The sequence below is a fragment of the Periplaneta americana genome, chromosome 5, assembly GCF_040183065.1.
Source record: "Periplaneta americana isolate PAMFEO1 chromosome 5, P.americana_PAMFEO1_priV1, whole genome shotgun sequence".
Lineage (NCBI taxonomy): Eukaryota > Metazoa > Arthropoda > Insecta > Blattodea > Blattidae > Periplaneta > Periplaneta americana.
The window spans coordinates 78,819,546-78,836,639 of NC_091121.1; the positions used below are offsets into that span (position 1 = coordinate 78,819,546).

The 17,094-nt window shown below is 34.4% G+C and overlaps 1 protein-coding gene across 3 annotated transcripts in view; it reads left to right on the top strand.

Moving 5' to 3' along the window:
• The window catches only part of CkIIalpha (casein kinase II subunit alpha), a 53,334-nt gene extending 43,950 nt beyond the window's left edge, over nt 1-9,384 (top strand). For all 3 annotated transcript variants that reach the window (XM_069826047.1, XM_069826045.1, XM_069826046.1), the window contains exon 9: nt 4,711-9,384. Coding sequence is in view for 2 of the 3 variants with exons in the window: in XM_069826045.1 (XP_069682146.1) it covers nt 4,711-4,817 (107 nt within the window). In the remaining variant the exon portion in view is untranslated. The remainder of the gene's footprint in view (nt 1-4,710) is intronic.
• Nucleotides 9,385-17,094: the final 7,710 nt, after the last annotated feature.

Genomic DNA, 17,094 nt, shown 5'->3' on the forward strand with positions numbered 1-17,094 from the left:
AGTATTTCAGTTGGCAGTAGTCCCTTGGTTGGGTCATTGACATGTCTTTGAATGGGGTTGTGTAGCTAAGGGTATGTTGTTTTTCAAGTGGGAGTTTGTGCTACCAACATAACTACTGTTGCTAGCACATACACTCTGCTCTCTCGAATGCGGAGTAACTTCCTTTTCTCACTGTACAATGTTAAGAAGTGCCTGAATGGATTAGGCATATGCAATTAATTTCCATCCTTGTGATGTACTACAATTGGTTATGTTACCCTTAACCCCATACCCAGTCATATGCATATAATTTTATTGCTCTCTAAAAGTTCTAACATTTTCTGTTTTAGTGTGTCTTTCCTTTGAAGTTGTTGGTGTGTTCCGTTTTACAGTGTAACAGATTGATTAATTATTTGGTACAAATAACAGGAATTAGGAAAGTAATGATCGATGATAGGAATTTTACGTCAGAACCATATTTAATGTGTGATGGGTGTTAGGGGTTGTAGAACTGTACTAAAAAAAAGTTAATGTTTTCAACTAGCTAAGACAGATTTTGGACATATCCTGCACAGTAAAAATTTATGAATTTTGACTTGGGAAGTAAACAAATAAGTAAAATAACATAATACTGTGTAATCCACATTCTTGCACAGATTATTTGTTTTATGGATTAATCATGCATGATTTTGTCTCAATAATGAATTTTAAAAAAAGCTTATACTTCCTGATATTCGAACTGAGTATGGTTGGTTTTGAACTAAGTTTTGCATTGTACCCTAGAAATAGACGCTAAATGTATTGTTGAGAAAGGAAGAGAGTAATGTTCTAATTCTCATTTATTGTAATGTAACATCAAGATTATTACATTCAGGTTGTCCACATTAAGGAGTTTTGTATTCGGCAGTTTCCGGCTACATTCGGATTGTGACGTCACAGGGATACCGCGTTTGGTCAGTCGTCTGCTACTCTGCTATACAAACAATAAGAATACTCTTACATGCATTAAGTTTCAAGTGGTTGTATTAATTTTAATATGCATATACTGTTTTATTAGTGAGTGTGTTGTACTAGTGAGTGTGTCGTTATTATTCTGCTTAAGTTGTGTGAACTAGCGTAGCTGTTGAGTTACTGTCATGTTTCGCGTGTTTGTGTAGGCCTATAACGCAATACACTACAGTGAGTAACCATGCCGGGTATGAGGTGTACTGTTGCAGTGTGCAATAACAGCTGGGCGAAAACAAGGAAAGACAATTCCAGAAGTCATATAAAATACTTCACTTTTCCGAAAAATGAGGAATTAAGAAAACAGTGGATTCAGAGATGTAGGCGTGACGGAAAATGGAATCCGGATTCGTGTAGAGTGTGTTCCGAACATTTTCATGCCAGCGATTTTGATCGAGACCTAAAGAGCGAATTATTAGGACTTCCTACCACACGTATACTTAAGAAAGATGCTATTCCTTCTCTAAATTTGGGTGTTGATCGCGACACATATAAAGAACAATTGTCGTATGATCGAGAAATTAGGAAGGAAAAGAGAGATCATAAGAAAGTTGTTACAGAAATGTTGCAGGATTCGGATATTTGTATGTCTAATTCTACATTAAGTTCACCATCTCCTTCAGTCACTCCACCTTCCCAGACCTGTGATGAGAATGCAGTGGCTCTGATCGAAGAAATTGAAAGATTGAAAAAGGAGTTAGATGAAGAGAGAAAAACTTATCTTGTTCTGAATTTAAAATTGAAGGCAGCTGAAAGGAAGTTACAGCAACACCGTACAAAAATAAATAATTTACGGAAGGAACTAATAGCATGTAAGAAGAAAGAACGTTGTGCTCATAATATTCATAACAAATTGGTCGATGGTCTTTCGGACATTTTTACTAAAACTCAGATAAAAGTACTGACAAACAAACAAAAACGTGTGAATTGGACTGACAAAGACATATCTGCAGCTTTTACTCTAAGATATCTGGGAAAGAAAACGTACATTTATATGAGGCAAAAATTGCATTACCCACTACCTGGACTTTCGACGTTGGAAAAATGGGCTTCGAAAATTGACATGCGAAATGGAACCGGTATCCTCGAAGATATGTTGGGAATGATGAAGATAGCTGCTATCACATATGGACAATCAGATAAAATTGCAGTCCTTCAGTTTGACGAAGTGCATGTCAAACGTGCATACGAGTTCGACTCTCTAAAGGATGAAATCGTGGGTCCTCATTCAAGATTGCAGGCAGTGATGGTGAGAGGTCTCTTCAAGAACTGGAAACAATTAATTTATGTTGATTTTGATAAAAATATGACAAAAATTATATTAGATAATCTAGTATCGCGTCTTGCAGAGATAGGATACAGAGTAGTAGCTTGTGTTTGTGATATGGGTGCAGCGAATCAAGGTTTGTGGAAAGAATATGAAGTTAATCCAACAAAAACATGGTTCTATAACCCAAGAACATCAGAAAGAATATATTTCTTTGCTGATGCCCCTCACCTTTTGAAATTAATCAGAAACTGGCTCCTCGATACAGGCTTCATATTTTCTAATGGAAAAATTGTCTCGAAAGAACCTTTGGAATCTCTCATTAAGGATGACAACCATGAAATTAAAGCATGCCATAAAATCGATTCCAGTCACTTGAATTGTAGGGGGACTGAAAGAATGAACGTAAGGAAAGCTGCAGAATTAATGTCACATTGTGTTGCAACTGCTTTACGTCATTTTAAACTTGGTGGCGATTCATCTATCGCAGAAAACACGAGTGAGTTCATTGAAATTGTAAATAATTGGTTTGATCTCATGAATTCTTATAGTCCAGCTCATTCTAAAGTTCCTAGCAAAAATGCATATGGACTTAAATTGGAAGAACAAGATAAAATTTTGAAGAATATGTGTGACACTATTAATAGCATGACATGCAGGGGTAAACGAGTAAAACAGGTATTTCAGACAGCCATTCTTGTATCTATATCTTCCTTGAAATATCTTCTTCTCGATGTACAAAAGCTAGGAATGACATATATTTTAACACATCGTCTGAACCAAGATTCACTTGAGAATTTATTTTCCCAGATCCGTTCTCGAGGTGGTTTATACGACCATCCTACCCCATTAAACTCTCTATACCGCCTGCGAATGATTATTCTTGGCAATAATGCCGGAAATATAGAAAAACACAAGAATACACATACTGAATCTAGTGAGGAATACCTTTCATCCCAATTACTTCGTACATGTGGTGTAAAGTGTACAGATTTAGTACAAAATTCTATTCCTGACATCTTCATTCAAGAAGAAGACGACACATCTAGTTCAGGTTCAACGATTGTAGGTGAAAAGGAAACTGAAATGGAGGCTGAAGGTTTGAGATACATTGCTGGTTGGATAGCAAACAAACATAGTGAAACTCATCCCAACTTAGGTCACCGAACAGATACAGAAGGAACAGATCATAGTTCTTACTGTCTAGTCTCCTGGATTCGTAGTTTGTCATATGGTGGACTTACAGAGCCGACATCCAAATGGTTAGACATCGTAAAGGAAATGGAGAAACGCTTTTGTTCTTATCATGGACCTGAGGTTCGAAGAGGGGTCGGAGTTATGAAGAACTTGGTTTCTTTAATATGTTCAAGTGATCCTAGTGTGAGTAGTGACTTGGTGAAAACTTTCGTCAAAGTAAGGACATATGCTCGTATGAAGTTTTTAAATAAATGTGGCGAAAAAATAATCAGTGGCCAGAAAAGAATTAAAAGATCGGAGCCTACAGTGAAGAGGAAAATGAAGAAGTTTACAAATTAAGGTAAAACTTATTCTTTCATATATTAACTCACGGCTTGCTTAATTCTAGGTGACTACTGGGTATATCGATTAATTATTTGTTGCAGTTGTTTTAAGTATTAGGCTACATTAGCAAAATACAACGTAGGCCTATATCATAAGCTAAACGTTAGAAAGAAAGCAGTAGCATATAGTAGGAATCCGTCCTGGTATCTGAAGCAGACGACATAGTGGGTATCTGTGTGACGTCACCCATTCTGAGCCAATACCAGTGACTCGTGCATTGTGGATAACCTGAATGTAATAATCTTGATGTAACATCATCTAGTAGGCTCTTGTAAATTTTTCATTTTCAATATTGCAGTATATTAGTGGTAAAACGAAAGAGAGTTGTGTTAGTGTGAATCAGAAATTAAAAATTATCGAACAGCATGAAAAAGTTTACAAATGATTATGGTACAGGTGTTGAAACCATCTGGGACATAAAAAAGCAGTAAAGAAAAAACTATCGGCCATTATTCGTGTAACAAGTAATACCACAACATACATGTGCAGTATAGGCTACTGCATCCAAGTTATTCTTCAGGAAGTTTACTTCTGAACTCGACTTTCATAGCCCTTAGAATACCTTGAGTAGGTATATTACTGTCACAGAGAACATCTCTAACATTTAAAATTGTTACATATATTAAAGTATATTTTCGCCAGATCCAGGGAAAGATACAGTGCACTGAATTTGGAGATTATTTTATATGTACCACATTGTAATGTTATTTTATTCATTAATTTTTTTGATCCAACTATTACATACACGTATGTTGATAGAGACCTATATTTTTTTAAGTAACGTTTAGTTCAGTTTTTAATTCCAAAGGTTTTGAGTAATGAAGTGAACAATGAAATATCTTGGTTAGCCTTTACAACTGGTTGTATTTTTATTTCAGGAGGCCCATCCCTTGCTGGCAACTCTGTGGTGAGTGGGCTTGTTCCCAGCTCTCCAATAATATCTCCTGGAACTGTTCCGCTCACGGCTGGGGCTATGCAGCCCTAAACAGCATTCTAATAACACTGACGGTAGCGATCGGTCGTAGCTCATCTGTCCAGTGCAGTCGTGGGTAAAGAATATTACTCAACAGACTTGAACAGCTTGAGGCCCAACTTCTGGCAGCCATCATATTCTTTTTTCCTGCCTATGATTGATTTGTTTATGTTCTTTTTTTTATTTCAGTGTGAAAGTAATTTTTCCGTTATCAGTCCATTAATGTTAGACAAAAGGAATTGGAAAAAATTATTTAACTAAAGCTAAAACAAGAAATAATCTAAGATATCAACATTCTCCAGATTTTCTTCTAAGCATCTTAACCAAAAACTAATTAATTAAATTCCGTTTAGTCTGAAAGAAATTTGAAAAAATTCTCTGTGAAAATGTGTGAATGTTTGTGAGATTATCAGTATGCTGTATTCACGCAAGAAGTGACATTGGAGAGAGTGACCATTATATATATAGAGGTTTGTGAAGCACCTACCAGGCGAGTGACAGCAAGTGAAGCGGTGTAAAGACAGGCAAGCAATTGCATCACGCGGACTGGCAATAATTTCTCTCCTCCAGGACCCTTTCACCCTCCCTCCCCTCAGCCTACCTTATATATAAACTTTTAGTTTTGATTTAATTTGTTGTGAGTGAATGAAGAAAGAGAAATATAACCAAACAAAATGGTGGAAAGAAAGAGTGTTCACTTAGTCTTCGGCCTGTCCGTTTCTTTTTACGCTAAAGAAACTATCTAGTAATGTTAAAGTGAAATATTTTAGCGAATCATTAACCAATTGCAAAACAAATACAATTATTGTTGAGAAAAGATTGTGAACATGCCAACATAAGTGTTCTGCTGTATGACAATTTGTTGATCCAACCATCTCTTATTAAACCTACCCATTGAGAAACCACAGATTTACCAACAGAAGGGAGAAATGAGCGGCAGAGTGGCTTCTAACCATATTGACTATAGCAGCTGCATTCCTTCTGGCATTTGAAAGTGGTTCTGTTTGCTTACAGCCCTTTTTAGCCATTGGCCCTTGTCTCTTCGGTGAGAGTACCCTTCCCATCTCAACAGCACGGCTTCGTGTCTTAGCCAGAAGACATTACTACCTGTACTTTATTTCTCTTCTGACTTGATGAGCGAGTGTGAAAGAGCCTTGCATTCATATATATCATGTTCTGATAATACGAGTTTGTTTTATTTGTTTCTGTTGGACATTCTCGTGGATTTTAAGGAGAAGCTACAAAAATATCATTCTTATGATAACTTAAACTGTGTTTTTGACAATATTGTGAATCGTTCTGTGCCTAGATTAGTGGCAGACTTACAAGGTAAAAAAAAAGTTTGCATATTTATTTAATTTTAAGAAAAGAATGTAAATAACAAATTTACCATGCTTGTTAATTCTGCATTGCACTGAAATATTGTAGGTATATTATGTGCATATTAAAATATAAGTGTATGAATGTGTATAAATGCAGTTATAAGAACCTCGAACTATTTTTGCAGCTTCTCCTCTGACTAAATTTCATGCTGCTGCAGGTCCACGGTATTGCTGACTTCTCTGTTCGGCATAAACTGTTTTGTGTCACAAAAACGCATTATGTAACCTCTACTGCTGTATTACCCACTCCAAAAAGGGCTGTAATAAACATTTTTTCATGTAAACAATACTGTATAATATGGAATACCTGGTTTTACATTCCTAATTGGTGGGATATTTTATAAAACTGAAGTGTGATTTAGAAACAAGGCAAGAACAGTTGAGTGCATTTGTATCACAATGTAAAAATATTTTTCTTTTCCTTCTATTATATGCTACTCTTGTTGGCATTATTGTGAGAGTTGTAGAATCTAATAGTTTACAGAAAAAGTGGCATAATGATTATATCCACTGAATGGTGCTTCACGGGTGTTGGATAATGTGGCTTGTAGTCAAAGCACTCGGAATTCTCCTACACACCCCTCCAGCTTCAGGTTCTTTTTCTTCATGATCGAAATAATATCTTGTGCTATTTGGTTTCTTTTCCACATTTGGTTTCCATAGAATATTTGTGTGCTTTTCCACAGAATAAAATACGTTGATCGTTTTTTGTCACTCATGTGAGGAACATGTGAACCTTTGTATATGTGTAGTTTACCTGACGCTTAGAGGCACTGTGCAGAGTCATTTGGGCTGCTGTCCCTTTTTAAGGTGTCAACGAGTTGGTCTTTTCACTAACAAAAGGCCTGTTTTGTGATATCGTGATACTTTTTTTGTTATTTTTTTCTTCTGCAGTAGAAATTTGTCTGTAACTTTTGTGTATTGTATGTAATATTAAGCAAGCACTGTTGTAGGGAGTAGATGATATTTTTATTGTTATGTTGATTAAGAGCAAAGCTAGGTAACATGGCATTGTTACAAAGTTATGAGACAGTGTTGAAAGGCATCAGGGCTCATGCAGTTCATAAACCAGACCTTGCACAGTTCTGCCTCTTGACACCCAACATGAATAAGTACAGTAAACTCTCGTTTGACAAGATTACTGAAATCTTGGGCTTGATTCAACTGATGAATGCAGGTATTGTCTATCATTTTAAACAATGAGTATGAGTTATAGAAATTTATATAAAAGCTTTCTTTGTTTTACATTTTCATTGTTCGACAACATGAGTGTATGATACGGGTTTAGAAATTAAAAGAAGGAAAAATTAAATTATCCAATTGTATTTTCTGTATCGCCAGACAAAGTTTACCAAAACGATTTGTGCTGTATTTCGTATATTGTAGGAAATTTTTCTTCTCTTGGAAGATGTTTTCAAGTGATAAAAATTTGTATAATACTGGAAAGACTGCATTGTTCCATGCAAATGTGGAAACTAATTCTGTATGTGATTCTTTTGTATGCCTTTGCATTTATAACTTTCTAATATGAAAATACTAGAGACCCTTTTCTTTCAAATGATACTATATTTTGTATCAGTAAAATTAGCCTGAATTTTAATAATTTCATTTATTATAAAATGGGGCCTCATATTTAATGCAATTTCATGGAAATTTAGTTATAAATTAAAGTAAATGCTGCACCACACCAGTATGATTTGTCATACTCGTGTTGTATATTTACAAGTCATCACATCTCCAGGAGTAGTAATATTCATTTTATTGTGAATGATTAAAATCCCGTAATTTTGCCACATAAACACAAGTGCTCCAGTTCGTCTTTTTTTTTGTCATATTTCTGACCTCCGCCAAAATTAGATAATTACATATTATCTAGTAATAGATATCACACTTTTGAAAGAAATTTACTAACAAAGAAGTAAATTTTCCTTGGTGTGTTTAACATTCCTTGATTTTAGTTTATATAGTGTAATTCACAAAGTTTGACCTACACTTTAACATCATCTTAATCCTGATGATTTTCAGTAAAGTTCGTACGAATTTTGGTTCAATTCCAAATAGTTGCACAATTAATTTTCATGTTAGAACATACCTCACTTTGTGCTGTAGATAAACGAAAATTTGGGCATTGATAGAAGAAATACAAGTCCTTGCTATTATTGTACCGTACATAATTAATTCATGAAGAAACAATTGTTAATGTTAGTAGTGACTCCATAATATGGGACCTTCAAATGTTTGCACCTGATTAACCTTATCAAACGTAACTTTACCAAACACGTGGCCAGTATGAAGTGAAGTTCTTGAAAATCTGCTGTAAGAGTTTGCATTTGGATAATATACCTTTCAGGACGCAAACATAACTTTCATAAATGTATATTTAATCAGCAGTCCGAAATTGATTGGAATGTCATAAGTGTCACAGTAAGACGACATGAGGCAACTAAGTCAGGAGATAATGGGGAATTCCTTTCCCCTCCATTGCATACATCATTAATTAGTAACTTAGTTCACTGATCAGACTTAAAGTGTTGTTCTTTCTCTGACACGTATTGTCAAAGTTAGTTGTACTTCCTGGTAATAGATATATCAGCGAACTTCAATCGGAGATATCACACATTCATATAGTACTATTTTTATGCTCTAAAATAAATGACAAAACCAGTTTTTGAGATTAAAGTACACAAAAATGATATATTATATTGTGTAGCTTCAGAAAAAGAAATACCGTAAGTTCTAACTTGTCATTTAATGAAATTATTCAAATGAACTTTTTTACTCAAAATGATTTCAAAAATAAATCCCCTAAGTGCGAGTCAGACTTTGTGAATCTCACTGTATAAAAATATGACGTGAGGTATGTACACAGTTTGTGTTACTGGAAACAGGAATCTTTTCTTTCTTTCCTTGTTTCTTTTTATTTTTGTCTGTCTTCTGTCATATGCCAATATGATGTGTACTGTTAATGTATGTTTTGTGTTACACACTGTTTTTATCTTCCCATTTGTTTTCTTCCAATAGTGTCTCGTCATTGATTATCAACTTTACATAATGTCTTCATTTTGTTGTTATATGTGACTGAACTTTTACTATTCGAGCCACTGTTAGGTATGTCTTAAGTTAAACATTGGCATGTGGTAAGAACCATTGAACCTCGTTTTGCTGAATTATCCACGAATAAATGCAGTAGAACTTCGGTTATTATTGTCTTTATCATCAAAATCCTAACCGTAATTTCATCCAGATATACTAGTGCATTCCTGCTTGCTCTGACAATCACATGATCTCAGTTATAACTAGTCACACACTTAAATCTTACGTATTGCTATGAATCATGTGGCTGGGCCTAAACTGACAGAAGATCTCAGATACGACATTTGGATTGTAATTAGTGAAACGAAAGTGCTAGAAGTATAAAACTTGTTATCTCTAGAAGTGTTACTTCCTTATAATTAAATTGTTTTGATTTAGAGACAGGAAAATCTGGTGCAATTGGAGAACGTTTATTAACACAGTTTTTTTTTACATCGAGTACCATTACCCATTTTTGAGATTGTGTATTTTGATACTGCAACTTAAGTTGCGCACATAAAGTGTTACCTTTAGACACTATGAATGGGGGAATGGAGGTAGAGTTTATGCTTTCATGACCTCGATACTAGAATTCAGTGGCATAGCACCATTCTTTGACAACCTTTTTATCCCTGGGAAAGACCTGATATTCAGTTTGAAAGGAGGCTGAGTGGATCTTGGAGTTGTTCTGGGAATTACACACCGAAAAAAGAAGCCTTCTACCATCTGGGATTGAACCCAGGACTGTACAGTCTGTAGCAAGTTGGTGTACCAACTGAGATACACAGCTGTCAAACTGTGCACATACATTTCACAAATAGAATTGAAAGTCTTACAAACATAATGAAAAAATATTTATGTATTTTAATTTTAAATATCTTGCTTATCAGTACTAACACACAATTTTATAAATATGCATGAGCAAAGAAATGTATTTTTAAAATATTGAAGAGTACGGGGGAAAAAAAAAAACAGTCATAATTCTGATAAGCAGGGCGCGGATTTTGATGACATGTCATCTATTTCCTTTTTATCCTTTGTAACACCCGTAAATATATTAATTCTGGATAGGAGCTGCTGATTACAGAAATGTAGAGTTTTTACGTCACTTTTCGCTATTTTAATATTTTAAGTGGTTTTTTTTTTTTTTTTTTGAGAGCATTTTTCGGGGGTTTTTTTTAAGGTGATTTAGTACTTCAATGACGAAATAAAATTTTCCAATATAGGAAAATTCGAAAAATTAATACTGACACTATCCCATTCAAATGCGGAATCTAAAAGGATTTTCTCAGTCGTAATTGATGTCAGAAGGAAGAAGAGAAATTAGGAGATAAAGCTTTCGGCTGAATTTTTGTATGTTCTGCCTTCCAAACAAAAGAATTGAACTCCTTTGAAGTCACCAACATCCATTTTAGTCTCCGCCATTGAGATACACTATGCTAAATATGGAGGTGGTTTGATGAGTGATGAATTCATCCTTCTCTTTTGTTGTAGTTAAACATTTAATTAAACCTAATTAATTAATAATTGTAGCTCATACTGTATGTTGTGAAAAAAAAAAGGTATTTGTGTTGGAAATTTTGTACTTTTATATGAGAATGCCGTACTAGACAGTCTGAAGATCTGTTAATTTAAGGTAGGATTTTTATTACTTATGTATAACATTGTTTATTTTTAGCTTATCAAAATCCGCGCCCTACTTATGAGGGTGATGTCATCATCTAATTCAGTATTTTACTGCAAACTTTAGTGTTTTTTCTTATTAAAACTGACCAAGGAGAATTATCACTATGGATACAGTTATCCTTTCCTACTTTTTCATTAGGAACAGCAATAAATATTGCAGTAGTGTATTGAATTAGATGATATCACTCTTTAAGAGAATTGTGACTTTGTTTTTCCCCTTTTCAACTGAACACAAACTACTTGATTATCATACACTTTCCTCAGTATGACAAATGAGCTTTTAGAAAACATACAGTAACACAAACATTTAAAATTTTACGTCCCAATATCATTTGTCCTATTACAAAGAAAGCAGCAAAATAGATCACTCTGGGTGGTTAAGTGGTGAATAGATAACTTCAAATATTTGTGAATAGTCGACCTGGTTGGCATAGTTTGTATAGTGCTGGCTTTTATGCCCAAGGTTGTGAGTTTGATCCCTGGCCAGGTCGATGGCATTTAAGTGTGCTTAAATGCGACAGGCTCATGTCAGTAAATTTACTGGCATGTAAAAGAACTCCTGCAGGACAAAATTCCAGCACACCTGCGATGCTGATATAATCTCAGCAGTTGCGAGTGTCAAATAAAACATAACATTTTTATTTGTGAATAACTGAACAAACCTTGCATTTGAAATAACTGAACTTGGACGAAGAATAGGTTTCTGAATTTCTGAAACTCTTCATAGGATAGAATGTTTTTTTCTCTTTTTTGATATAAAATGTCTGTGTTCGAGGCAAAAAGGAGAACAATTTTATTGTAACATTTTGTCATGAAAAGTTTATTCTTATTTGTGGTATTATGTAAACAGAAATATATATGGTTTTTCACGCAGCCCATATTGCACCATTATCTATTTAATGTGCCTCGAGGTTTTCCATATATTAGACATGGAAATATTAGGTATGGGTTATTTAAATACATGGAACACACCACAGTGTTGTAAAAAGCACATACTGTACTTTATTACTTTAATCGGAGTATAATCATTTCATGCAATCATTGGGATTTGCTTAAATCTCCTGTTATTTTTTATTGTAGGTTTTATTTATAGTCTCTAACATCACAGCCATTTCATGACTGCTATCAGTTCCCTTATTCCTATGCCATCTAGCAGCCAGTCCACCATGTACAGTCAGTAAGGATTGAAGTCTCGAAACATTATCTGTATCATCGTAGTGGAAGTGAGAACCAATCCAGCATTAGCTTTTAAGTACCTAGAGTCCTAGTTTTTAATGATAGAAGAAACGACTAAAACCCCAATCAGATTGGCTGGCCCCAGGATTTGAACTTGGGACCTCCCAAATGCAAGTCCAATGTTTGCCACTGAGCCAATACTTCAAAGTAGTGAGGGTATTAAGTAAAAGTATCAAGGACTCCTCTCCAAATTGCTGCATAATATATTGTGTAATTTCTGTTTTAACATGCAGGGGAAGAATAATGGGTTGAAATTTCGGGGAGAGAGAAGAGAATATGGTACTTTTAAAAATAATGGGTTGAAATTTCAGATTTAATTGTGACTTGGGTTTAAAAGAATGTACAATGATAGTCGAAGTTCTATTGTGCATGTCATAGTATGTAAAAGGTGTAGACAATTACTTAGTAGCCATTGCCCACAATACAATAATATGAAGGTGAGCATGTTTCACCAGAATGTTGATTAAGCGGAAGTGACATGATGGCTGAGGAAACGGGAGTATCCTGAGAAACCTTGCTATAACACATACTCTGCTGAAATGCCAGTAATGGTTTCTAACACGAAAAGTTTGTGGTATAGATGTCCAACTATAATTGTGCCTTGATGAATTATTTATTGTTGTGATGGAAGCAATTTAAAATTTCTGAGATAACATGACTACAGTTCATTATTATATGAATTCGGATATTAAAAAAAAAAAAAAAAAAAAAAAAAAGTTTTATTCATCAGTGTGGGAACACTGACAAAACTTTTTATTAGTCATTTTACAAGAAGTATTGTTAAAAGCATGTTAGTTCCAAATTTACTATTAGAAACTACATTATTCACTGTCGTCATCTTTTTATTTTGTGAACTATAGTAAGATAATGCAGAGATAAATAAGAGTTCGAGATTTTAATGGAAATACACATTTCCAATATAACTGATGCCACCGGCGTGGCTCAGTCAGTTAAGGAGCTTGCCTCACGGGCTGAAGTTGCGGTCGGGCGCGGGTTTGATCCCTTCTTGGGCTGATTACCTGGTTGGATTTTTTCCGAGGTTTTCCTCAACCGTGAGGTGAATGCGAGGTAATCTATGGTGATTCCTCAGCCTCATCTCGCTATCACCAATCTCATTGACATTAAATAACCTCGTAGTTGATACAGCGTCGTTAAATAACTAAAAAAAAATATATAACTGACACTGGAAAGTATAGTGCATTTCATATTCTATCACTTTCAGTACATTAGAAGTCCACATAAAGATTTTATTTTTTACCAGTACTTACAAACAGCTTTTACAGAACCTGAAGGTTTATTGCCGCTCTCACACAAGCCCGCCATTGATCCCTATTCTGAGCAAGATTAATCTAGTTCCTAGCATCATATCCCACATCCTCAAATCCATTTTAATATCCTCCCATCTATGTCTCAGCCTCCCCAAATGGTCTGTTGGTGATGCAACCAAACATTTCGTCCACTATGCCGACCATGAAAGCCTACATTCTAAGATCTGGATTTAATGTTTCTAATTATGTAAGGATTTTAACACCAAAATTAAAGAAGAAATTGAAAATGTTGTCTTCTGACTAATTTTTTTTTTCTTTTCTTAATTTGTCTAGGGTATGGAGCTTTGTTCTATACACTTTATCCTGTAAGTACAAAATACACACAGTGAGACGAGAAGATTGAGCAATCCACGATTTCTGATACTGTATTATTTGTTTCTTGAAAAGCCTGTTGTCCAGTGTTTCATTCATTATATGCGCAGGGACAGAATTGTGCTGAAGGAATGCATAAAACTATTCATTTGAGCGAAAAATGGTTGATCTCAGGTCTACATAAGCCCATTTACAGTGTTATATCATTCCTACTTTGTATTATTCTTTCACCTCGAAAAGCACATCACATGTCAACTTTAAGATTATAAAGTTGAACTTCGTGAGAGGATATTTGATTTTTCTGAATGCCTTTATCTGCTATGCTAATTTACCCTTCCATGAAGGCATGTTTCATATGAAAAAAAAAAAAAAAGTGATTGGATCAATTCTGGCATTGAACCTGATTTAGAATTCAGTGGTGCAACTAGGGTAATATAACGCATTTCATATATGACAATTGTTTTTATAGGGTTTCAGTTTTAAGAGTTTTGTGGTCCTAAATGCAGACGTTTCAGAAATCTGACCTGTTGAGCAAACCTGGATGTTGATTTTCTAGGAGAGCTTTTCAATTCTACAGTCACATAAGTGCTTAGTCAGCAGTTACGTTAATGAGTCATTTGCAAGCACTGGACTGTCCTTGAAATATGGTTGTGGGGAATATGAAACACATTGTAATTGGAAGTTGTATGTCAGCTCAGTGCAACTCTGTGAATAGGGATGTTTGTGAACCAAGGGTGCAGGCTGAATGTAGCAATGCTACGAGCAAAATAATAGTTATTTACAATACAAGTATTAAAAATTACATTTTATTTTATGAATAGAGATGTTTGTGAAATGAGGCTGCAGGTTGAATACAGCAACCCTACGAACAAAATAAGATCATTTTTAATGTGTGTCGTACACTACTTTTTAGACAATCCTTCTATGTCGATATAGAGACAATTTCTCCTACTTCTCCACTGCTGTATTCCCCTCCCCCCCCTTTGTAATAGTGAAACTTTATCACAATAAAAACAAGCCATACAGTGGTGTAGGTCAATGGTAGAACATTGGACTGCAGAATAAGAAGCCTCAAGTTCAAACCTGGTCTCTTTGGTTTTTTTTTTCATTATATTTAATTATTGTTTCATAATATAGTTCTGAATAAAATAATTCCTGAAGCAATTTATTCACTTTCTATATGTTTCTTAACCAAAAAACGATCATTTTAAAAAAATAAACCTGGAATTGTTTGAACTGCTTTATTGATTGATTGCAGTTGCTGCCATGTGACATCTCGTGGAAAATAGAATCAGTGCAGACAGTTGAAAATCATTATTGATATATATATATTTCCAAAGACATCAATTTATAATAATGAATGACCACAAGGATCCTGAATTATAATCACAACTAAAATGTGTATCTTGTGTAACAATATTACCATTTGACAGTTTAAAAATTTACATTAATTTAATTATAGAACATACCGTAATAGAAGACATGTTATAATATTTTTAAATTAAATTAAGTATATTATTATTTTACTGATAAATGGTGATGTAAGATATTTAGAGAGTCTTTAATGATGTTGAGTATAATTTTTTTTAATTATCTCGTGAGTGATGTCCAGTCATTTCATGATCTCCCAAGTAAATTTCGTAAGACTTCCTTTGCTTCCAAACAGTAATCCAACTTCATATTTTCAGGATGAATGTTACATTTTTGGTTGAGATGATGAATACATGGCTCATTTTTCTTCTCTTCACTAACTTCCTGTATTTATTTGACATGTTAAGCTTGAAGTGGACAGTTGGATTGATAATTAAAACCTTAATTTTTGCAATGAATGACAATGATATCAGCACATCTTCAAGAACATGTAAATGATAGATGAACTTCTTCAGAGACTTGGCAATTCAGTTCTCCAAGGCTGATCTGACACTTTGGTGACAAGTGTTTCTTTTTTAATTCATATTCCTTTCAGAATCCTGACACATGTCCAAGAGTTCTATCTCGCCACAGTCATGATGATTGCATTGGGTTGTAAAAGTACTTTTTCCACACTACCATATAATAGTTTTTAACATGCTTGCCTATCTATAAAAGCTGTACTTTCAGAAAAGGCTGTCTGAAGAGTTAGTTTTTTTTTACTACTCAGTAAACTGCAAAATGAGAAATTACGATAAATTGTTTTATATTAATTTTGTAACTGATATTGACAGTATATTTGTCCTGAGATTGTCACAAAAAGAAAATTGTGAAATGATACATAATCTCTTTTTTCTCTTTTTGAATCTGTTATGATTTGTAGTGTTTCAAATAGTTGCATGTAATTAAATTGTCGATTGGATTGATTAGTCCTTTTAAAGGTCCTCATTTGAACATTTTAAGCTAAGTAGATTATTCAGCGCCAGGGAAATAATAATATAGGAATAATAGAATGCAAATGATAGAGGCATTTGTGTTTTTGAATATTGTGGATATTATAACTTGTATTTCTTGACCATCATTAATTTGATGGTGTGAGATATTTTTCATTTCTTAGATGAGGGTTTCTGTAAGACGAAGTTCCTTTATTCCGTGATAGTATTATGACTAACAGAGTTGAAATGTAATATGAATAAGAAATGGCTGCTTAACCTTTACTCCTCTCATTAAGAGACAAAGTTTTTAATGTCCCCTAAATCCATTACGAAATTTTCAGCTGTACATATTTTATAGATTTACGTATTACTGGCAGTAAATGTACATAATTGGAAATGATAGCCTGGTGGATATAAGATGTTCTGAGATTGCAAGTTTCCAATACTTCTCTCTTACAGCATGACGTTATAAGTTCCCATATTCCCAAAATTTGCAAAGTTTTCCTTGAATGGGGAAATGGAAGTTTTTATAATAAAAAAAATGTAAGTATAACATATTCATCATACTGGTGACTAATGTGCTTGATCTTTGGAATTATATTTTCTTCAGCAGTGTTTATGGTTATGATAAAATAATCTTTCCATATTCTTCATTTCCATTTATAATTTCTGTGCCCCTCCATGGTGTCTGCATAGTCTACTGCTCTTTTGTTCTTGGCAATCAACATTCTTGGGACCACTTTTTGGAAGTTTGTGCTCACAGCAGTTTTGAGTTGGTATGTTTAATTCGTTACCTGTTGTCAGATCAAGGCTTCTTGGAGGCCATGAGGAAGAGCTGGACAATTGCCTGATCCAGCGATTCCTAAAAATTGCATTCAGATGGTGTGAAACAGCCTATGAGAAGTGGACTGGCATCCCACCATGTTGA